The 24566-nt window shown below is 46.6% G+C and overlaps 1 protein-coding gene across 1 annotated transcript in view; it reads right to left on the reverse strand.

Annotated features, from left to right (window-relative positions):
- Positions 1 to 24566, reverse strand: part of LOC119442094 (guanine nucleotide exchange factor DBS-like) — a 128663-nt gene that overhangs the window by 18574 nt on the left and 85523 nt on the right. Inside the window, 5 exon segments of the mRNA XM_049661885.1 lie at positions 8826 to 8918; positions 10584 to 10682; positions 10777 to 10846; positions 16708 to 16823; positions 18653 to 18719. Coding sequence (XP_049517842.1) covers positions 8826 to 8918; positions 10584 to 10682; positions 10777 to 10846; positions 16708 to 16823; positions 18653 to 18719 — 445 coding nt within the window.

A 24566-nucleotide genomic window follows, 5' to 3' on the forward strand; every position in this document is an offset into this window, starting at 1 on the left:
TTTCGTTCCATTGCTCTTTGTGTGGTACTTAACTTGTTCTCGAGCTTCTTTGTTAACCTCCAAGTTTCTGCCCCATATGTTAGCACCAGTAGAATGCAATGATTGTGCACTTTTCTTTTCAACGACAGTGGTAATCTCCCAGTCAGGATTTGGTAATGCCTGCCGTATGCACTCCAGCAAAATTTTATTCTTCTATACATTTCTTTCTCACAATCAGGGTCCCCCGTGAGTAACTGACCTAGATAAACGTACTCCTTTACAGACTCTAGAGGCTGACTGGTGATCCTGAATTCTTGTTCCCTTGCCAGGGTATTGAACATTTTCTTTGTCTTCTGCATATTGTTTTAACACGAAAGTGTTTTATGCCGGGGTCCACCAAGACTTCACTGACGTATTTCCGTCACGGAAATACGTCAGCTTACAATGTACACGAACATAATACAAAGAAAGAAACCAGAAGAAAAAGTTCCACAAACATGCAAAATCTGGAAATCGAACCCACGACCTCTCGGTCCGCGACGATAGATCGCCGAGCGTTTAACCCATTGCGCCACAAACGCATTTGCAGAGAGCTACACAGACGCGCCTTATATATCTAACACTCCTCCGTGTACCCGCGCTCTTGCTCGGGGCGGTGCCGCCGCCTACGAGCAGAAAAGAGAAGTACTGCATTATGACACTAACGCGCACCGACAGTGAACGCTTCGGTGGTCTCAGCACTACGACGCCTCGATGCCAGCATTCGAAGGGATGCTGGAATCAAGAAGCACTACCAACGCCAGGTGGCGTTCACCGTACTCAGCACAGCGGAGCGTGGCCTCCGCAATTAGCTCTGAAAATGTTTCTGAAGTTGATCGCGGAGGCTGCAATTACGACGCGCTGTACGCGCTGATTTGACTCGGTGACGATTCAGTTACGTGCTTTGTCTTGCGCGTTGTATTAGTGTGTCAGTTACGTGCTTCGTCTTTCGCGTTGTGCTAGCGTGTGCAGCGTAGTGCAGCTTCCATATGCACGACGGTTGCTCATGGTCATCGACGTTGGTAGTCGTGATGGAGGAGACGTGCCACCAGGCGTCAGCGTGGGTGCATCAACGCCTAAGGGCGCTTTAGCCACAAAACACCAATAGACATTATATATCAATGTGCAATAAACATTACACTACTTCTGTGAAGACACGTTTCACTTTCGTGTTCTATACCGATTCCTATATAAGAGGGATCAACCACATTTTTTCACCCCAGTCTTACACTTTCTCGGTTAAGGTCCTCAATCATTTGCTGTAATTCGTCCCCATTGTTGCTGAATAGGACAATATCATCTGCAAACGGAAGGTTGCCGAGATATTCGCCGTTGATTCTCACTCCTAAACCTTCCCTGTATAAGAGCTTGAATACTTCTAAGCATGCAGTGAATAGCATTGGAGAGATTGTGTCTCCTTGCCTGACCCCTTTCTTGATAGGTAACTTTCTACATTTCTTGTGGGGAACCAAGGTTGCTGTGCAATCCTTGTAGATAGTTGGCAATATATTCACGTATGCATCCTGTACTCCTTGGTTACGCAATGCCTCTATGACTGCTGGTATCTCTACTGAATCAAATGCTTTTTTCATAATCTATGAAAGCTATATAGAAAGGTTGATTGTACTCCGCAGATTTCTCTATTACCTGGTTGATGACATAGATATGATTCATCGTAGAATATCTGTTCCTGAAGCCAGCTTGTCCACTTGGTTGGCTGAAGTCAAGTGTTGGCCTGATTCTATTTGAAATTACCTTGGTGAATATTTTATACCATACTGAGAGCAAGCTAATGGGTCTATAATTCTTGAATTCTTTAACGTCTCCCTTCTTATGGATTAGTATAATGTTGGCGTTCTTCCAGCTCTCTGGTACACTTGAAGTTGTGAGGCATTACGTATAAAGGGCCGCAAGCTTTTGAAGCATGATATCTCCTCCATCTTTGATTAAATCTACTGTTATTCCATCTTCTCCAGCCGCTTTTCCCCTGGTCATGTCTTTCTAGGCCCTTCTAACTTCATCGCAAGTTATAGTAGGAGCCTCTGTATCCGGTTCATCACTATTTCGAATGAAAGTAGCTTGGCTGTCTTGGGTACTGTACAGGTCAGTATAGAATTCTTCCGGTGCTTTTACTATGTCATCGAAATTGCTGATGACATTACCATGTATATCTTTCAGTGCATACATCTTGCCTTGTCCTATGCCTAGTTTTCTTCTCACTGATTTCATGCTGCGTCTATATTTTACTGCTTCCTCAATCTTTTTCACGTTATAATTTGGGGTATCCCTTACTTTCTTCTTGTTCATCAGTAGCGACAGTTCAGCGAATTCTATCTTACCTCTCGAGTTGGACATTTTCATGTTTTGTCGTTTCTTTATTAGGTCATTTGTTTGTTGGGAGAGCTTACCTACTGTTTGCCTTGGTGCCTTACCTCCCACTTCAATTGCTGCTTCTGAGATCAACCTAGTTATGGTTTCATTAATTACCTCTATGTTGTCTTTATCTTCCTGTTCTAAAGCTGCATATTTGTTTGCGAGCACCAGCCTGAATTGGTCTGCTTTTACCCTTACTGCGTCTAGGTTGGCCTGTTTCTTCTTGACTAATTTTATTCTTTCTTTCTTCAAATTGAGAGAAATCTTAGACCTCACTAACCTATGCTCACTGCACTTTACCCTACCTAACACTTATACATCCTGGACCTACTTAAATTTAGAGGTGGGCCAACTTGAAATTTTGGTGTGGACCAACGTCCAATTGAATGCTGCTGAACGTCGTTCGATTTATGAACTCGTCGCGGACAAGAGAGTGCGTTGAGACGTTTGGCGTGTTTTCATTGGGTCTTACCGTGGCGCACTTAGAACGCAGGCGAGAGCTTGTGTGGACAAGGAATGGGCGTCTAACACAGGCTTGTGAGAGTGACAGCGAGGGTGACACGGCGTCGCGACAATGCACTCTCCCCTCGTGCAATACCTCACGCAATTCCTCGCGCGCTACTTCAGCAGCTGGGGTTCCCTTTGGCCCACTCTGTTCCGTTGAGGCACACTCGTGCCCGGCGTTCCTCGGCGTTCCGACTCACATGGTACGATTACTGCGATGCGCCAAGAAACAGGAGAATTGTCTACATTAAGCATTCTTTGCCACCGGAAAAGCCATGGGTAGACACGGATAAGCTAGGAAAAGCAAGTAAGCAAAAGTAAGCAATGACAAGTCACAGACGAGGCAAACAATGCTTACGCATTAGTAGACAATTCTCAGAATTTCTGTAGCTTTTTATCTGTCCTTGGAGACTCGCCTGAATTATTCTGTTTTAGCAGCACCGCAGTGGTTGCGCATACAATCGAGTTCCTGAAGAAACACGGAAGAGGTCACTTATGCGCAATAGCTACGAGCCGTTGGTAGGCATGTCTCGTCTTAGGCAACCTATGAATTCGCTGTCTCGGGTTATACAAAGCAATTTATTATTTGAACAATCCCACCATGTTTGGATTCCTTCAAAACGATGCGCTGCAGTGTAGTATTGCCACATAGCTATTTTAACGAGCACTACACGTGCATTTGGGAGGTGCTGTTCCTTTTTTCACTTACTTTCTTTGTCATCGTAAACATGATGTTATCATGCAGCATCACGGTGTACATGTATCAAATTGTGTAAACAAGGCTTCCGTTGTGGAACACAATCTATGAAACATTTCATTTCACTTAATAATCGATTCGATATTCAAAAGGTTCTTTTTCTCGAATACTGGTATTCGATTCGATTTGAAAATCTCGCCGTTCGAACACGTCCGTAAATTTCTAGCGTTTTGCCCATACTCAGTATGGATCGCAATAGAAGTAAACGCGGGAAAAGGGGGAGCGAAGAGATAGACGCGTCGAGGCCCCGTACCGCGGGCCGCACGCTGTAAGATTACCGTTCTAACCCGCTGGCGTTAAGGGCCCCGCGTCGCACGAAATCCGACGTCGGCGTCGGCGCCGTAGCCGGCGCTGGCGTCCCGTCAGCTGAAATTGCCGCATATCTATTGCCGCGCCCCTGTCTGCATCGAGCCACGATGGTGACGACAAAGACGATCTGCTAGAGAGTGCGCGCATGCTCAATAGAAGAGTTTGAGGCAACAACAACAAGAATGCGTTCTCTATTCCCGGGTGTGCCGATAGAGTGCGACAGGACAACCTCTCGCAATTAAAGGTCCCATTCTCAGTTAACCGCGACACTGATGGAGGTACTGGGCAGCAGTGGCGGTACTCCGCTGCTGTCGTCAGGAGCACGTTCATTCGCGACGCGAGGGTACTTGCCACCACCCGTGGCCACCTTCTTGTGTCCACGGCGTGCTCCGATGTTAGGTATAGCCGACGAGGCGGAAGTCGACGGTTTGGCTTCCGTGTTCCTGGACGATGGCTCTCCGGGGTGCAAACTAAAGGTGTCACTCGATTCCTCGGAGTCCTCGCTTTCACGCAGGTCTGAAAAGAATGCGTCCAGATCTTTTACGTTGGTGTTCTCGAATGACATGCGTCGCAGAGCAGTCCACTGGCGCTCGCGGGTGAGACTCCACAACGGCATCTCTACCATGTAGTTGTACAGGCTGAAATCATCCAGGTCACTTTCCGCTTCCTCAGCCGTTTCGTCGTCTTCGTCCTGAGGCTCGGCCTGGCCCCGCTGGATGAGGGCAAGGCTGTCTTTCTTCCACACTACGAAAGGGTCTGGATCGTAGCTTGCCTCACGAACAGTATCCATCAACTCCATCTGTGGGCAGTTCTCAAGGTGGATAACGTCATTATGTTTTCCGTGATGAAGCGCGCCTGATTCTCGAGCCGCTTCGCCTCGGCCGCTTGTTCTCGAGCCGCTTCGCCTCGGGTCTTGTTCCTGCCACTCTCGTTCGTACGCGCAGCGTAATTCCTTAGCGGCAGAAAGGATCGGCGACCAACCTTGGATGAAGTTCAGTTGTTGTGAACGGAGGACACCTTCAGCGAGGCGCGCATGTTCCTTGCGGACACCGCCGTCAACCTCGAGCTCTTCCTCCGTTACAGTGACCTTGAACCGAATCGCACATCCTGCGCGATCCGTGTCCGTGAGGAACGACGATACTTCATCGGTGCTACGCAGCATGATCAGTCTCTGGCAAAACCAACTCGCGCCGTGTTCGCACTAGCGGTCGGCTCAAAAAAACGGAGCTCAGCGGACACACTCACGAACTGTTGAGCCATCCTCCGATCCACAAACGATCTGGAGCTAGGCCTTCCGAGGGCTCACGGTCTGTCACTGGTCGGAACACCGTGGCCGAAGAACGCAGTGCACGCGCAAGCTGCTCGAGCGCCAGTATCGAGCCCTGTCTGGGTACTGCCACGGTCGCTCGATAAAACAATTGTTGCAGTTTCACCCGAAAGGCGAAGCATCAATTGCTATAGCAAATTAATAGAGAGCTATACGGAGTAAGGATAGTAGTTTTATCAGCTGTATAAAGTTGGACATGTAGCAGCACCAGCAACGCGCAGAACTGTTGTCGACGCCGTCGGCGTTTTGCCCGCGTTCGCACCGAACGCGCGCGGCGCTTTTATATAAATACGCATTTGGTGCAACAGCTAAACGTCGCCTCCCCTCCCTCCCACAGCCTTTCGCGCGACGAAAGAAGTCGCGTTTGTTCTCTATAAAAAAAAGGTGGAAAGAGACGCTTAATTATGCAGCCCTTCAGAGAGCACTTCGACGTGCGTTCGCTCCCCGTTAAAGCGCGCGTCCCTCGCGTCCTTTCACTCGCACATACAGCATCCGGAGCCCGGCGACGATTTCATCGCCGTTGACGTCATACGGAACCTCACGGTGACGGCAACGGCATAAATACGCTTTGGAGTGCCCATATAATTGCTATCGCAATTTAAAAAAAAGGTGCGGTCTGCCGCGTGCATCGAAAACGGTGTCATCCGCCGCGGCGCACCAGCCGGGGACATAAAGAAAGCATAAAAAAGCCGGGCATCGGCATAGAAAATTCATCAGGAACGCGCTCGGAACGCCGTCGCGTGTGGAAGCTGACGCGACTCAATCCCATCAGCTAGCGCCGTTCGGCCCAGCCAAGCGGCCGAGAATTCAACTACGGCCGAGACATTCTATCCCATTTTGCTCGCCTGTAACGGCAGGCCGCGCTGGTACTGCACTCATCGCCTGATGATCAGGACTCCTTTGAGCAGCCTACATTCAGCCCAGTGAGACATCCCCGCATCGAGACACGTCTTTACACCGCACAAGCCGCCTGCAAGGTCTAAGCCCAGAATCCGGTTCGTGCAAGGACGATTTCTGTCAACCACCACCTCTGCTCAAGAAATGGCATTGGCACGCACGATACAGGTGACGGTTCAAAACCTTCGAATCCACGCAAGCTTTCACGGCGGCGTGCATGAAGATGCTGAAGACTGGCTGGACCAGTACGAACACGTGGCCAACTGGCGTTCCGACCAGAAGCTCTCAAACGTGCACTTCGCCCTCGAAGGGAGCGCAATAACATCGTTCATGAAGCGCGAGGAGAAGCTTGCCAAACTGGGACTTCGGAAATACGAATCGAAGGGATAATGCTCAAAACCTTCTTCGGTAAAGTATCTAAATACCAAATGAGGGCGTCGCGATGTTTGCCGAAACATGGCGCGCTTGTTTCGCCACGCAGATCCCAACATGACCGAGCCAAAGAAGCTGAGTCATCTCATGCATGAAGTCAAGGCACAGCCCTTAGCTGGCCTTGTACGCAACCCACCTACAACAGCGGACGAATTTATTAGGGAGGCCACAGCAATCGAACGGGCGCTGCAGCAACGCCACCAGCAATATGACCGGCACGCTGGCGGAGCGTTTGCAGGAACTACAGTACTGACGGCCACCAACAAAAATTATCTGCACCAATCGATAATGGAGATTGTGCGCGAGGAGATTGCAATGGCAAATCAAACAGCGACGCCGAATGAAGTCACAGTAGCCTCCGTTGCTGAAGTAGCCCCCGTTGCTGAACCCCGCCTGTACTCGTTCACTTCGATGAGGATGCACCTACATCAGTCCACACAGATGCCACCAACATGGGCCTAGGCGCAGTGCTCGTTTAGTGGCAAGATGGTGCCGAGCGAGTCATTGCTTACGCGAGCAGAGCCCGTGTCACGTGCGGAGTCCAACTACTACACCACAGAGAAGGAATGCCTGGCTGTAGTATGGGCAGTCAGTAAGTTTCGCCCGTACTTATACGGCCGCTCCTTCCAAGTAGTGAGCGACCACCACTCACTTTGTTGGTTGACAAACTTGAAAGAACCCTCTGGACGTTTGGCACGCTGGAGAAAGAATCTCGGCTGCACACGGACATTGGCACGAATCAGAAAGAAATACTACTGACGAAAGCTTGCAGCAGAGGTGAAGCATTACGCTTGAACTATCCTGGACTGTCATCGACGCAAAGTACCACCCAACAAACCCGCCGGGCTCTTGCTACCCGTTGCAGTGCGGGAGTGGCCGTTTGCCCAAATTGGAATGGACCTTCTAGGCCCATTTCCGACATCTGTCAGCGTAAATAAATGGGTCATAGTCAGTGACAGACTACCTCACCGAAAACCAAGGCCCTTCCGAGTGGCACGGCTGCTGCGGCTGCACAATTTTTTATTGAGAACATCGTCCTAAGACGTGGTGTTCCAGCTCACGTCATAACAGACAGAGGAACCGCTTTCACAGCGGAGTTTCTGAAAAGTGTGCTCACGCTCAGCGGCACGGCCCAGGACAACGGCATACCATCCTCAAACGAATTGGCTTACAAAACGACTCAACAAGACCCTCGCTGACGTGCTCTGTATACTCGTCGACGTGGAGGACAACCACTGGGACAAGATTCTGCCGTATGTCACATTTGGGCCAGGAAAGTACAAGGATGACGCCGTTCGGTCTGATCCACGGTCGAGAAGTAACGACGATGCTTGACGCTATGCTGCCGCATGATTGTGCCTCGAGCGACACAATCATGGGGCTGCATAGTGCCATAGCATAGCAATCAAAGTGCCTCGAGCGGCCAGTCGATTTTGCGTGTATTCGCGGGCTTCTTCCACGCTCCGAAAAACACTTTTATGTAGCACGTATTGAGCAACAGAAAGCTGTATCGGGATTTTTTCATGTCGCTCTATAATTTTCTCATTGACGTTTTGATAATTCGGGCAGTACTTCTCAAGTTAGATAATTAGTTACAATTACCTAATTAAATATCAGTAATGAAAAAAATTACTGGCGGCTACTCCACTTTATGTTTTGATTATGCACAATTAACACGACGGCGACGATGTCACGTCGACCAAATGAGAGGCTGCCCTAAGCAGCCCCGATCTTGAAGCACAGCTATGGGCTGTCCATCGGGCCCGCGACGCAGCAGAGAGGCTCGGCCTTTCTGTACCGACGTGGGAGCGGCCCGCTACGTGCTGACGCGCGTTCCGAGGGACCGTAATAAAGATTTACCATACCATACCATACTCCACTGTACTGGCAACAATATGCACTAGGTTTTCTTCAAGTAACGCAATTGCTCTTTTTTTTTATTTGGTGCGTGATAGTTGGGACACCCCGAATATTATAGTGAAGTAGTCATGAGTTGGTTGTGGTTGAGAACCAGTTGTAAGTGTAGCGTTCGTCCTGTCACATTTCTTGTGTTTGTCGTATTAACACCATTGTTATTACTTTAAGTATGAACCGACTAGCCTAAGAACAAGTTGCAAGGCCCTTTGCATGCTCCCTCAAAACGCTGACTGCAAACTTACGGCATCCTCAAAGCAGGAATGTCGGTCCAAGAATCGAACTTAGACTAACCTTGAGCAGAAGCTGGTACTTTGTGATCCTCTGAACAGGCTTGAGCAGATAGGCATCCAATGGCAGCTTGTGGTTCAGTTTTCTTTGGCATTCCTAATGGGAAGAAAAGAAACTCAACCATGTTTGAACAGCCTTGGTAAAGCGTAAAGATCTGTTGTTGTTTAATAAATGAGGAGCAATGGCAAAATAGGCCAACTATGGGCCGGCTATACCGATCATCAGGAATAAACTCCAGCCATTAAGGAATGTATGAAATTTGTAAACCGTAAAGACTTGGTAAGCAGTGTTGAACAGGCTAGGTAAAGTTGCAAAAACAAATATTCGCCAACCTTTCCAGACGCGTCGAAGTAACTTAGTTAGATAAAAAGAATTGATTTCTTTTGTTCCCCAAAAATATGATTGAATCATTTCTTTCTCCTTTCGCTTGTAGTAATATTTCTTGCAGCATCGTCTCCAACTGGACAGCATATTTATTGCGCTGTCGGAAATACCCCTTCGTACTCACGTTTAAATAACATAGTCCACGCTTAGCGCGGTGTACTCGTTTAAGGGTGAAAGGTGCGGGAAGAACGAAGGTAATAAGCCCGAGCACGACCGCAGCCCACGAGCCCTAATTTGAGTGAGAAACCATGTCTGCCGCTTCCTAAACTTCCACATCTATCGCCTGGTTCAGCTTCGCAAAAAAAAAAAAAAAAAACTTGAGGTGGCGTCACCTGTTCACGCCATACCCTATTAACATTTCTTTTATTTTATGTTATTTATATTATTTTTTGGAACGGAACCATAAAACTCGCTTTATGATTCGTTTACAGCATGAAACAATCGACGCTTTTCATTTATCTTCTTTTTCTTTCCCCACAATATTCCGGAAGCGTGCAAAGCCTAACAGTGGGAGAACAGGTGATTAAAATGCCGTTGTTTAATAGAGAAGCAATAAATGTACATAAAGCCCGTAGCAGTACTGCCAGGTTGAAGTATTTATAACAAAGCTGGAATATCAAAATAAGTTTCAGCTGCATATTGAACGGCCTGGGATTTTACATTTTATTTTTATTTTATTTTTTGCATTCTCGACAATCTGCACCAGAGTGTCGACACTCTGATGCAGCGGGTCGCACACGCGATGTGAGGATAAGTGCATTTGCATGACAGCGCTCCTGGCTTGGCGCAATGTGCAGCTTGTACTCTAGTGGCATTGGATATTGAAACACGAAGAGCTTCTTAAAGGTGCAATGATATGCAAAGTGTAATAAACGCAATGTAGATGTTTTACAGGCCATATCGGGCGTTATCATAGACCTGTAGCTGGAAATGAATTGGCCAGAAACAAGTAAGCACATTGCATAGGAAATGATCTTGAGTGGTGTCATCATGAAGGGATGTGTCAGGTATTCGCATGCGTACTCGTATATAAAAAAAGCAATAGGTAGTGACTTTCCATCCCGTTAGGAATTGCTAATGATAGCTTTATTGGCTAGAGTTCACACTGGTCTGGTTGTACGTTTGGCTGTGTTGGAGCTCTTCCTGGCATTTGGATGCCCCATTGTGAGTGGTGTTCTGGGGAACTTAAATGTTATGTATTGCAGCCGTGCATCTTGTGGGTTGCGCCAGCCGCCTGGCTATAGGAAGTATTGGGCTATTGCGCCCGTCAGAAGCGAACATCAGCAATAAACGTCAAGACGCTTTCTTGCTGGTCAAATACCATGTCAATGACATCTAACAACACTGCCATGAAGAACCAGCTACGTTGCTGCTTACCTTGAAGAAGGCATTGTCACTGGCACACTGGAGTCTCAATGCTTCAGACTTTGGTTTGTTCATGCAATATGCACTGTACAGTTTATGAAAAGTTTCTTTCTGAAAAGAACGAAGTGGCGCATCGGTTCACGTTATCCTACCCGCAAAACGTTGAAAGCGCTCGACAGTTGGCAATGTTGCAGGGATGGCTTACCCTTTGAACGAAACAGGTTCCAACTAACTCAGGAGTACTTCGGCAGTTTTGAAGGTCCTGTAGGAAGACGCTAAATGGCGAAAGAAAGCAGGGAGAAAGAACGCGTTATTAAATTATTGCCGCACTTTCATTAGGAAAGAACTAATATTTCACCAATAAGACATGTCGAATAGTTTATTTCAATTTAGTGTCAAGATGAGCACAGGCTCACGTAAACGTAACAGTTCACTGAATCTTACTTCGCAACACAATTGAGATGAAATCGCCTCATATCTGTCTGTTCTTGAATCATGAGTAACAAAAGAGATATGCTTTACTTTAATGTAACCTTATTTGAATATGGAGAGCTTTACAATAACGTCCAATGGGCCGGCTATGAGCTGCTTAAGTCATTATTATTCTTTTACAATGCCCCTAAGTAGGCGGTCATATTACTGAGGCTGGAGCGAGAGCAAATATGAAAGTCATTGACACAATCCGTTTTCAGGCAAAAAGCCCCACCTACAATCATAATACCATGCTGCCAAACAGCTGGCACCACTGAGTGTATTCACTGCATCGACTTAGTCTCAAAAAAAAAAAAAAGAAACGCTAAGCTATTCATGATAAGCAATTTATCTTTCTGAAATACTAAGTTGATAACGTTCCCCAATGTTATGTACTTTTGTTAACGTCTTTTATTATCGGTGATTGAAGAGAATGAGTTGAAAGCAGGAACAAAAGCTCGTGCTAACTTATTATTTTATTCTAAGTTTGCATGGTGTCCTGCACTCCAGCGTCACCTGCGAATTTCCCATGTTTTATTTTACTTTATCCAGAAATAAAAGACTAACAAGGATGTGTGCTGGAAATCGAAGACCACAGCATCAAGCAACTTCAGCTCCTTGAACAAAACACAAGTAATTAATTATATATACACCAAAGCTACATAGAAACAAGCTGGAGGCCACTTTGCACCCGATCTACGTTAATTTTGATCAGAAAGCAGCCCTACGGGGTGCGGTGTTCTTGCACACACTACCCATTGCTTGGACAAAAATTGGCATCGTACGCAGCACCCCCCCCCCCCTAAAAAAAACGAAAACGAATGAGTGGGAACTATTGGAGGATGACTGTAAAAAAAAAATGCTAGGCCTGCGCGGCACACGCAGCACAGTCACAACGTAAGCTAGACGAGCGTTTCGACAGTACTACCTAGTAATTTGAGTGAACGCGTCAGGAACGCGCTTGGGACGCCGTCGCGCGTGCAAGCCGACGCGTTCCATCGCCGATGGCTAGCGCCGTTCGGCCCAGCCATGCGGCCGACAATGCAACTACGGCTGTAACATTCGCTCCCATTGCAACGCGCCCGACGCGGCCTGCTTGGGACGCCGTCGCGCGTGCAAGCCGACGCGTTCCATCGGCGATGGCTAGCGCCGTTCGGCCCAGCCAAGCAGCCGACAATGCAACTACGGCTGTAACATTCGCTCCCATTGCAACGCGCCCAATGTAGCGCAATCAACGTGATCCCGAGCGTCCGTCAGTATGTTAGCGCCATCTAGTTAAGGCGGAAGCAAAATTTACAATGTCTGAAAGGTTGCGTTTGCCGGCGCCTTAACTAGAGATAGAGCCACCATACCGGCGGAGGCTTGTGGACCACGTTGTTTGCGTTCCGCGTCTGAATCGCATGTCGTCGTCTGCGCCTGCGCGCTTGCATAGGGCGCGTTTATAGTACATTTTCCCGCTCTCGGATAGCAAACGCTTGCGTGACTCAGTGGTAGAGTATCCGCCTAACACGCAACGGTCCTGGGCTCAATCCCGGCGGAGAGCGGGTACTTTTTTTCGCATGGGATAGCGGTTACGGGGCGGCGGCGGAAGCATCGCGACCCCAAACGGCTATTACAATGAGCCCATAACAACTTACGCTGTAAAATAAGCAATGACTTCCTTGTAGGATCTACTTAGGATATGCTGCACAGACGCTCCTTGGTTATCTCTATTGGTTAATGCTATAAGACGTGTGGGCGCTGTGGAGCATGGACACTTCTGAGAATACGCTCGTCAGCAGGTAGCCTTCAGTCTCACCATGCAATGAGGCGAAATACACGTTGTTCTGTCAGTTTCCCTGTATGTGTGGCTACGCTACCAGGTATGTTGTGCACTGCGTCCCGCGAAGCGTTGCCTGCGCTGCAAAGTGCGTTTTGCTTGCGATAGCAATTACATGCCCTTCCGTCACGACGTCCACATTTGTGGACGCGACCTATTTTTGCCATTTTTGTGCAGTGGTAACAAGGAATAGAGCACAAACATTAAGCTTAGCGTAAATTCAAGATTCTGCTAACCTAAACTACTACCATTTTACTTATGAGAAGCACCGAATTATGAGTACATTAGTCATTATTCGGTGCTTCGTGATTAATGTTTGGCCCACCTTAGTAGATCGAGCGAAGCATGCGCGGAATTCATTCAAGAGTTCCTGCAGTGCGTTCTTTTGGTCGTCCATAAGCTCAGAGTTTACATCGATGTCTCTGAGCGAACAGTACTCTGTGTCCACTTCAGAAGCAAAACACGCGACGATCTCTGTTGATGGTTCCGCGTAGTCGACGGCAGCACGTGCCACGAAAGATGTCGATGCTCAAAAGTAAAGTTGGAACGAGGACCGCTGTCTGGCTATCACGAAGTTTCACAAAGCTTCGCGCTGCACAAATACCTTGGGTCAGCAGCATATAAATGTTGCCTTCTACAATGGCTTCACCGTCTTGTAGCTCGTCGGACTTGACCGCAACCATAACACTTGCACGCGGCGGTATCGTGATGATGTCGTCCGAAACGCGAAGTGCGGATCTGTGTCCAATGGCGTCGGTCTGTGTTGTTGCCCTTTGTGTCGAGAAAGTGATGCAGCGCTCGCGGAGGTCAATAATGGTGCCATATTCCCGGAGAAAGTCCATCCCAAGAGTTAAATCGCGGGAACACTCGCGTAGAACAAGACTGGCGAGAAAAGCAGCACCGCGAATTTCTACTCTGGCGGTGCATAAGCCAATCGGTGTGACGACGTAGCCACCTGCCGTACGAACTGGTCCCCATCCCAGGGCAACGTAAGTTTTTTCAGAACGCTCGCCAGTTTGCCACTAAGAATAATCGGCGCCGGTATCTACAAGTGCACTCATGTTTCTGCCGTCGATCAACACAGGTATGTCCAGTGACATCTTGTTCGCGGGAACTGGTTCTGGCGTCATCGTGTTTTCGTTGTTCTGCGGTCTTCGGGACGATGCGAGGTCTTCAGCTCGTCGAGTATCAGCGGCCCCGCCTCGGAAGGTCGCTGACGTCAGTTTTCCCGGCGTGGACTTGGTGATCTCCCTTGCGTCGTCCTCGAGGTGGTAAATCACGAGCAGGGAAATATCGACGCGATGAGGGTGAGCGTGACTGCCGCTGCGATGTGTCCGGCCTGCGCTGCTGGTCGAGGAATTCTGCGATGTCAGGAGGCCTTTGGCCGAACCTAGGTCGAGGCGAATCGATAGAAAAACCCCGCAGTCCGAGTCGTCGGTAGGGGCACTCCCGATAGACATGACCCGCTTCACCGCAGTGGTAGCACAGCGGTCGTCGATCGGATGCTCGCCAAACCTCTGATTTTCTCGCGGGTATTCGGCGGTCGTCGAAGTACGGTAGCGGGGTTGTCGGAGCGGCTTGCGCCGCCTGCAACGCGACTGGCGACGCAACATAAGTAGGTGCGAAAGTTTGGGCGGGGCTCAGCAATGTTTCTGCGTAAGTCTTGCGCCGGGACTCGCTTGGCAGAGGTGATGCTTCACTGCTGGAAAGAGATGCCTGCAGTGCCTGCTGTACTTCGTTGCGTACGACGCTGGCGAGGGAGCTGACTGGAGGTGGCGACGTACCGTGGTGCTTCTGCAGCTCGTCGCGAACCACGGAGCGAATCAGCTCGCAAAGCAAGGCGACGTCGCACCCGAAGCCTACCGGCGTATCCGGAGTGCAGGCGGCATTGACTTGCCGGTTGTACATGTTGGACCGTTGCTGAAGCGTCTTCTCCATCGCGGTGGCTTCGGTGAGGAACTCCGCAACAATCTTGGGCATATTCCGAACAAGACCGCCAAAGAGCTGCTCCTTTACGCCTCTCATCAGATGACGCACCTTCTTCTCTTCCGACATGCTCAGGTCGGCACGCTGAAAGAGACGCGTCATGTCCTCCACGTACATCGTGACGCTCTCGTTGGGCTTTTGAACGCGTGATTGGAGGGCTCACTCCGCTTTTTCCCGGCGATCGGGGCTGAAGTAAGTCTCCAGTAGCTTGCGCTGGAACTCGAGCCAGGATGACAGGGCACTTTCGCGGTTCATAAACCACGTTCGAGCACTATCCTGGAGGCTGAAGTAGACGTGCCTGAGTTTGGCGTTGTTGTCCCACTCGTTACACGCAGCCACGTCCTTGAACTCCAACAGCCAGTCTTCCACGTCTTCAAATGTGTCGCCATGAAAAGCCGTTGGCACTTGGGGGTTCAGCACCATTAGGTAAGTCGGTGTCACTCTTTCCGTAGATCTTGCAGTGGTCGCAGTCATCACTTGTTCCTGGAGGTTTCCAAATTCTGGGGCGAGGCCTCGGATTCACCGGCTTGTGCGGTGAACTGGAGTCAGCTTCAATTGTGGGGCGAGGTACTTGCTACCCAGTGGGGTCTCTTGTATAAATTGAGCGTATCCAGCACCTCCACCAAATTTTCGCGTATACCCTGCTGTAAAATATACGCTGAATGAGAAACCAGGCAAGCGTAAGCGTCGACGCGCGATACCGAGACGAACCTCGTTATCTTCTTCTTCAGTCCCCTTGCTGTGCTACACCATGTGGCAATATGTATCGTTACAGAGTACAGCTCTGGTGAAGGCACAACACGGTTTACGTGACGTTTGACGTGGGGCATGTCGGTAGCAACTTCGTAATATTTTTATTTCTTTCTTGAAATACTTGCCGCCAGTAAATAACTTGTGCATGTAATTCGAGCGGGTGACTCAATCATTTTTTTTTCGAGAAACGTAGCATGACTGACCTTACAATATCAAACATTAAATTACTCTGTAATTATGATGACTCATCGTAAAACACACAGTCATTCTATCACCTTGACTTGCTTTCGATGGAGTCTCAAGCACTATGGCATAAAATTGTGCATCTTTCCCACATGTATCGACGGTCGATCGTAATTCGTGACTGGCGGGGATATGTACACTCGAGGCAAATGTTTGCCGTCGACGGCGCCATCGAGTTCAATTTAGTATATAAGTATACGTTTGTTACGTGTTTATCTATGCCCTTATATGCGAGATAGATGCTATAATATTTAACTTCAAAAGTTGCTCGTCAGGTCTTATGTTCTTGACTGAATTATTCCTCAGAATTTTCTAGCAATGCAGCGCGTAAAAAAAAGCCATGAAATATTTCATTCACAACATGCGCCTTTTATATTAAATATTCTTATACTAATAAAAAGGGCAAAGTAATATCAGTGCTCAATCTGAAATCAATGCAATTTCACTCGCGCCGCTTTTACAGGCGACGCGATTACAAGCGCTACACGGCGTGTTAAGCTTTTAAGGATGCCAGAAATTCTGACGCACCTGCGTATGTCGCATTCGCGTATACCTAGAGCACCGTCAAATGAGTCCGAGAGCAACGCTATACCTTGCTATCGCTGTCAGTGCTAAGCGTAAACGTTCTTTCTTTTTTTTTATCCTAAGTGTTTCAGCATAGAACGCCGTGTTCGACAGAGTACCGCTGCGTGTGATGTACGTGGAATGCTAGTTCTGCGTTCTCTTTCGCCGCCTTGAAGCGGGCTGCAGGTTACCAGGTCATGACGCCGACGCCTCCTGTGCAGGCTGGAGTGTCCCTATAGCTGCTATCGTAGAAAAAGAGAGGAGAAAAAAAAAGAATACATCTCGCGGCTCACTACTTACTCGTTGTGGAACTGGTAGAGGGCCTCCATGTTCCCAAACAGTATATCAGCTTTCCCGTACAGGGAGTGAGGCACGAGGTGTTTCATCTCGGGGTTCGTCATTTCCTTCTTGTACCCCTGGAACGCAGAGAGTGGCAGGGAGGAGGCAGGGGTTGATAGCGGTTCATGGAAACCTGAATAGAACTTCGAAGCAACTCATTTCTCGCCCCGGCAAAACTAGTGAGAGCGGCACGGTTTTCCATTCCGAGAGTCACTAAAGAGGTCATCTGCGAATAAAATTAAATGGGGGCTGCAACATGTTTTAATGAAGCCTATGCTCTCAGTATTAACGGGTGCCAACTCGAACCTCCTCTGCCGACCGAATTCTTTCCTAGAACTTCGCAATCAGAAGCGTGGCGAGAAAAGTTCGTCGTTGTGGCCTCAGAAGCCTTCGATATATATCTTGTTAGGTCCTCTACAGACTTCTGTAATAAATGGCACGGGGGATCTTGATAATATGATCTAGCGATTTCACAGATGGGAAAAGAGGGTGGGAAGGTGATTTATGAGGGTGGGTGGCTCTGTTGCGATCAGAGTATCTGTTTTGCTCTTCCGGGGGCGGATTAGTCATCAGCTCGCGGTGATCTCACGGGGTCTAGCTCCCTCACGTGAACTGCCCAAGCACTGTGCTGCTCATAATTTGGGAAATCTAATGGGAGTTGCGCGTTCAGGATGGCACGAGCGATAGTTTGACTGGGCGAATTGGGCGCTTTAAATGATTGGTGGTATATGAATACTGATGACTCGTCTTGCGATTATAGTATAGAACATAATGATGCTTTAAAGTCCATTGAAGGACACGCACCAGATTTTGGCGATTCAGTAACCTGTTTGAGAACTACATCCTACAATTGTCGATTCCCATTTCAATGATTGTTTTCTGTTGTGAAACATCACCGACCGTCCCGCCAGCAATTGGGTGAGGACATATAATGCGCGACTTTGTTTCTACAAATACATTTTGACTTTTTCAGGTTCAATTTTATTAAGAAAACGTATCATTAAATCATAACAATAATAATAACAACAAAAAGAAAGAAAACAAGTATAAGAAATTAGAATGGCGTAAAAACAAGTGTTTTATGTTCTGCGTCGGTTTTAATTCAAACAATCACTGTTATAGATGCGAAGCAAACAATGTTTCGGAAGCAGTCACACCAGAAACGATGACAAATGTTCTAATACTTCGCGCTGTTACACCGCAACAGCGGGCACAAATTGAGAAGGCTTCGCCACTACGGCAAGCCGACTCGCCATGCATTTGTTCTAATCACCGCGCGTTGGTATGACGTGCAGCATACAGCAGCGTCTTTGGAGAGTGAAATATGAGAGAACACTCTAAAAACATTAAAAAAAATTATTCGCGTGTTTCTTCCCTCGCACTCTGCAAGCTTCCCAACCAATTAATTTTCGTTTGCATGTCCAGACTCTGGTATAGCTTTCAGCAGTAATGCAGTAGTGCCGCTGTAAGTGAGAAATCATGAATGGTATTTTTGCATACGAATTGCATTATCAAAAACCGAAGAGATTGTGACTTTCATAAGCACGGATGCATACTTACGACAATTTCCTACGGCGTTCGCGCTACGTGCTTTTCTTCACTTAGAATACGTAATCTACTGCCACGTTCAAATGGATTAGCATGTTTTCTTCTTGCCACTGATTCCAGACAAAGTATCACATCTTCTTTGCCAATCTAATGTAGACTATGTATTGTCGAAACCGTTCAAGATAGCCAACCACTTGCTTGAATAACACCAATAAACTACTTTTCACACAAAGGCAATATTTAGGCCTCGTACCATATTTTGTTCGATTAGACCATTTAGTTTTTCGAAAGAAACACACAGTCGCATTGACTTTAGCAAGCCAGCAAGAAAGACTATAACGTACGCCAGGTGCAATACCTGAATAATGCTGTACAGCTCATGAACGTAGGTCTTCTCGGTTTCAATCAGCTCCGTCATGACATGCCTGCAAGGAATCCAAACATAGTTGAGTGTTTGGTGTCCTAAATAAAAATCAGAAACAATAATTAAGTACTGAATTTGTTATCGAATTTTCGATTTCAAACGAAAAGTATGGGCAATTTAGAGCAATTTGGCGAAGATGTACCGAAGAGAAAAACAATTATCGGTGGAAGTTTACATAGTGCTACAGCCTATGAACAGTGTAAACGAATAAAAATTATAAATTGCGTTATCACTACTGAAAATTATGAACAGGCGGCAATTGTTATAGAAATAAGGTGAAATCAGTTTCTTCGGTTATGACCAAGTGAATGAATTGAGCCATTCCACCATATTTATCGCGTTTAATAGACATCTAATGTAGCAGTTAAGTACGCACACTCCTCATTATAACCGTACTATATACACTTATTGAAGCCAGCAGCCACATTCAGAACATTAAGACCATCGTTCATGATGACGTTGTCGAAACCACTTATACCGGATTACGTCTTCATCGTTTAACACGAAAGCAATTTTACGCTTGTATGAGCCTTTTACAAAAAAGTCACATACTGCAATTTCGTGAGATTATATTCTTGTATATGGGTACCATACGGGGGATTTATACAAGATCCCATATGAAATAAGATTATGGACATGACTTATATGGGTCATATGAGTTATGTAATTTTTTAGTAATAAAGGAAAACAATACGAAGGGCGGCCATGGTGCCCCCACCATACAGTGCTCAACGATTCAAATGCGATAATCGCACCGCGTGGCGGCCGGCCTTTTTTGCGCCACCTGTGAGAACTGGTTGATTGCTGTGTGCCGAATGCAGTCGCAATGCTTCAGAAAGGGTCCTCGCTTTTATCTTACACCATGATGCATCAGCTCGGTATCCCCAGCGTAAACAGCTGGCGCAAACATTGTCGGCTGCCTTGCGCTCTGAGCATCGCGTTTGAATCACTAAGCAATATGCCTAGAGATAAGGCAGAGTGCCGCCATATATAACAAGCATTAGCCTTCGTATAAAGCAAGACACACAAGGAAAAACAGAATTTTGAACTACCACTGAGAGGTTACGGCCAAAGAAAAGCCAGTAAAAAGAAAGCTATGTAGATTCAATGCATCTGTTAGAATCTGTGAAACGAAGCTTTCTGGAAGTGATTAATCAAATGCTGTAAAACTAAACGTGACGCGTACAAGTGTACTTATAGTCATCCTATACAACGTCTAATATCTTACAATGATCATATTTATGCAGTAGAAGCTATGGCAAAATGTTAACGGCAGTATACATGGTGTACATTGTCGGACATCGACACAGTGATGTCAGAAGGACGAAGGTGCTGTTTGATGTTTGTCGAGGGCGAAGAGTGGTACATGCACAGAAAGGAGTACGACGCGGAAAACAGTGGGAAGTTTGACTATTATTCCCCTATTTAAAGCGATCGATCATGTTTACCTTTCTCCCGTTTTCGTGGTGGGAGGTGTATGTGGCCTGAATCGCATGCACATACTTCTCTCCTGTAAACGTCAACTAGCTCTTTCAGACACGCGTGCTTTCGCGCGAGAGCTTTGTGGCGTTTGAAGTACTGTTTGGGGACTGGGTCCGACTACGGGCTAAAATCCAAGAGACACTGAACTCACTATGGAACTCCATGTGCGAAGCTTCCATGGTGAGCCATATGGTACTCAGCTCCCTTGCCCTTGCCCTTACCCACTTCTCCAAATAGGCCTATGAGTCATCATTTAAATAAATTATTCTCTTTCTTTCGCTATTCCCTCCACTCGGCGGTTTGTATGTTCGTGGCCGTTCGTGGGAGGAGAGTCAACTTGGGGCCACTAGGTATGCGTATGTAATGGCTGCTGTCTTGACAAGTAGACAACGTGGGTCGCTTGACCCCGAACAGACAACTTCGGCACTGCGTTATGTGAGATGGGTACGCGCCCATTCTTGGCCAATCCCCCGTAATGGATGTGCCAAGGTGGCACAAGTGGTAGTAGCCTTAAATAAATAGAAAATGCCCCTTTCGCAACAAACACCTGCACGTCATATCTGTTCTTCCCCTTTCCCCTCCCCAAGTCTAGGGTATCCAACCGGGCACGTCCTTGGTTAACCTCTCTACCATTCCCTCTTCGTTTCTCTCTCTCTCTCTCCGCGTCGATAGCTGCGGCTTGATGAATAGCCATTGCAACAAAGTTGCAGCCAGGATAATAGGGATGGGGGTACTAGGGGATTCTAGGGTGTACTATGGGGATACTAGGGATGCGCTGTGCTGTATGCAGCCGCTATGTGCTGTTGCTAATGACATACTGATTCAATTGGTATACTTTTTTTTTTCAATTTAAAGAATAAAAGTGGGAAAGTTGCGAGGAAAAAGCAGGCTTGCCTGGCACTTAGGAGAAAAGCAAATACAGGCGGTTCGTAACGAACAAATATGAGGATTTAGATAGTAGCATGAGGATAACAAATAGGCAGTAAATGACATCTAAACGAAAATAATTCCAGGGGCCGCCGCTGAATTCGGGTGTTGGTCACTAATACCGGAAACACGTACGCTCCCTTAAGAAGAAGTAAAAGAAAGCAAAGGGTTCATGACAGCATGAAACCTTCGATATCAGGTTACATTGTTGAATTGGTTGAACAATATAAGTTTTCCCCACAAACCTAAAGCAAGTGACGTTCGACATTAGAGCAAAGAAAAGATTTTAAAAGCAATTCTGGGGTTGTACGTGCGAGTAGCACGATATGATTTTTAGGCACGCCTTAATGGGGGTCTCAGGATTAATTTTGACAACCTGAGGTTCTCTAACGTGTACCTACATCTAAGTACAAGAGCGTTATTGCATTTTGCCCCCATCAAAATGGGGCCGCCGTGGCCGGGTGTCGCACTCGCGACCTCGCGCTTAATAGCGCGACGCCATATAGCCGCTAAGCCCCCGGCGTGGGTAAAAGCAAATATTGAGGAGTCTGTATTATAAATAACGAGGCAATCATAAAATCAAGAAGAGACTTGGCATTGGAGGAAATCAGATGCATGCAGGCAGAGATAACCATAGTATCGCCATTAGCAATATCGATGATAATGGACGTTGGGAATACTATACCGGGCTGTACAATACTCGCACCATGAAGCAGGAACTAGGCGCAGTCCGCCGAGAAAGTACGGAAATTCCAAGTGTAACTACTGAAGTTAAAATGGCTTCGCAATATAGGTATGTTTAGGTAAAGGAGAAATTAGAAGATGGAATAACAGTAGGGGTGATCGGATAACGAAGTTTACCAATCGAATTATGCACGAATATTCGAGAGAAAAAAAGACGACCTTCGATCGAGCATCGAATCAAATACGGAATAATTTCTTATTGCTTAGCAAATTAAAATAGAAAGTTTGCACGGTAGTCCGTAACACACTCCTAGATGTACGTAGAGTGATGTGTTCGTTCAATGAGCAGAGTGTAATACTATAGAACCACTTATTATGCTAAATTGGTGCAAATGCGGTAGCATTGCCCAAACAATAAATCTTCTAAATCGAGAAAACGAATTCGTATACTGCGAAATTGAATGGATTGAAATTATAGAGCAGAAGTTGGATACTCCATTCGATTGCTCAGCAATTTTCTTTTTCAGCGACAGCAGCTCCCCTACAGCAGAATCATTCGCAACAGCCGCCACTTGCATGTGTATTTCTTCTGGTAGACTCGGATAAGTGTTGTTATTCCTTATATGCGAACAGAGACGAATATTTGGCTGCTTCGAATAGTTATTTCCTGAATAGCAAACAGTATTCGATTCATATTCCACTTTTCGAATATTCGCGCACCTTTAAATAAAGGTGGATCTATTAAAAGACGGCGGGGGGATAGTACACTAAAAGTACACTTAGTACGCAATGTCTCATGACTTTGAGTATACAAGACCCTTGGGATAATACTAAAATAATAGTAATATAGAATAAAGGCGACGTTAGAGATTTGAAGAATAAGGTTCAGTAAGCTGCTGTCAGAAATAGAAAAATATTCGCCAAGGTTTTTTTATTCAAATAGGTACGGAGAAACGCTACAATTCATGCTGGCGAGATAATAGACTGGATTTGAAAATTAATATTTAACCCTAGGCAATTCCAAAGCCCTCGAGATATAGACAAGCAGTCGGTATGGCGCTGCGCACTCAAGTAGAGGAAGCATAGGAGAAATAGCTTAGGAAATGTCTAAATATTCAACAGCCACTTCTCCACACACAAAAAAAAAGATGTTTCAAAAGTATCTCACGAAATGAGGCAGAGCCTATTCATTGTACTTAACTGCATGCTAGCGAAAAGTATTCAGGAGTCGTAATCATTTTCATTCAATTCTGTTTTCATATACGTCCTGCCGAGCGGGCGATACCGGTGATAGCGCTGGCGCGGCTTCGTGAGAGCCAATGTCGAAGCGCAAAAAAAAAGTACTAAAAGAACACTTAACACCGGTCAAAACGCATGGACAGTGAGAAACGTGTTTCCACGTACGTCGTTTTAATTTTTGGACATTACGGTAATGCTCAACAGCCTGGTAATAAATTAAAAAGAAGTTCGTGATTTGTAGTCACGCTCTCAAAGCTGTGAAGAAACACGTTTATTTGGGACAAGTAATGTAACGCGTAGGGGCGATAACAATTAGAGAAAGGGAAACACTCTAGGGTGGCAGAGAATTGGGTGGTGCGATCACGTTAGGAATAAATGGAAGTATTGGATCGAAGATACAAGGCAGTAGTAATTGGAAATCGTTGTGAGAGGCATTTGTTCTACAGTGAATTGGAATAGGCTGACGACCAAGACGAACGTCCCAAAGCAACACATGTGCTACGAGCAGAATACGGGGCTCTAGATAAGTTTTGTCCACTTGGTATTCTTTAATAGACACGTAGAACACGTAAAGAAGCGTTCTTGCATGCGAATGGTATACTATAATATGCCAAATACCTCGGAACAGCGAATATCTGTTAGGCTTCGTGTTATGCTCGAGCGATTTCTTGTATCATAAATAAAATTCGCTTTACTTCGGAGCAGCGTCCTGCTTCGCATGTACATAGCCTATCTCTAGATTTATAAGTTTGCACTGCTTCTCCGTGGTTTATTGCTTTCCCAAATAAACACGTGAAAATTTTTATTACTTTGCTGTGTGAGTTCGCACCGCCGGTTCACAGGTTGCATGAAATTTGAGTAGTTTATAGTCTATATAGCAATATTTCTAAAACTGTCAGTGTGCCTACTCGCAAGCTTTCTCGTGATAGCTGAAAGGATGCGCGAGACACGCGTCTTTCGAAATGCATCTTCCGATGTATGTACGATAAGTAATGTTTGTGAAGCTGGCTTCCCCGCAATTAACTTATATAATATGAAACGTAAGACAAGGTTATTGTAAAATCATATTTGCACCTTGACTGCACCTCACACCACGGTCATTCGTGAGAAAGCAGCGCAACCTTGCTCGCTCATCGGCGACTACAGAATTAATGACACAACACTGTTGTGGCTGCTGGAATATACAGCACGTATCACTTGTCACAAACGTAGTTCGACGACATTTCTTGCCGAATGTTTCTTACTTGGAAAAAAAAAGCCTGGTATCATGAACTGAAGCCCGAATAGGAAAATTGCCAAGTCATGCCAGCAAAACAAACAAGCTTGAGGTAGGATACATGTAATTAACTCGCTCGATTAGCAGTTCGGCGTGCGATAGCGTCCCTTTGGGGGTGAAAGTGAACTACGCCCTTAAATTAATTTATCTGCAATGTATCGTAACTGCCATGTGCCAACTGCCAAGTAAGCGCAGTGTAAACGGAATCATAGAAAATGCGAAAATAATGTGGCTGCTACC

Source organism: Dermacentor silvarum, chromosome 2 (genome assembly GCF_013339745.2).
Source record: "Dermacentor silvarum isolate Dsil-2018 chromosome 2, BIME_Dsil_1.4, whole genome shotgun sequence".
Classification (NCBI taxonomy): Eukaryota; Metazoa; Arthropoda; class Arachnida; order Ixodida; family Ixodidae; genus Dermacentor; species Dermacentor silvarum.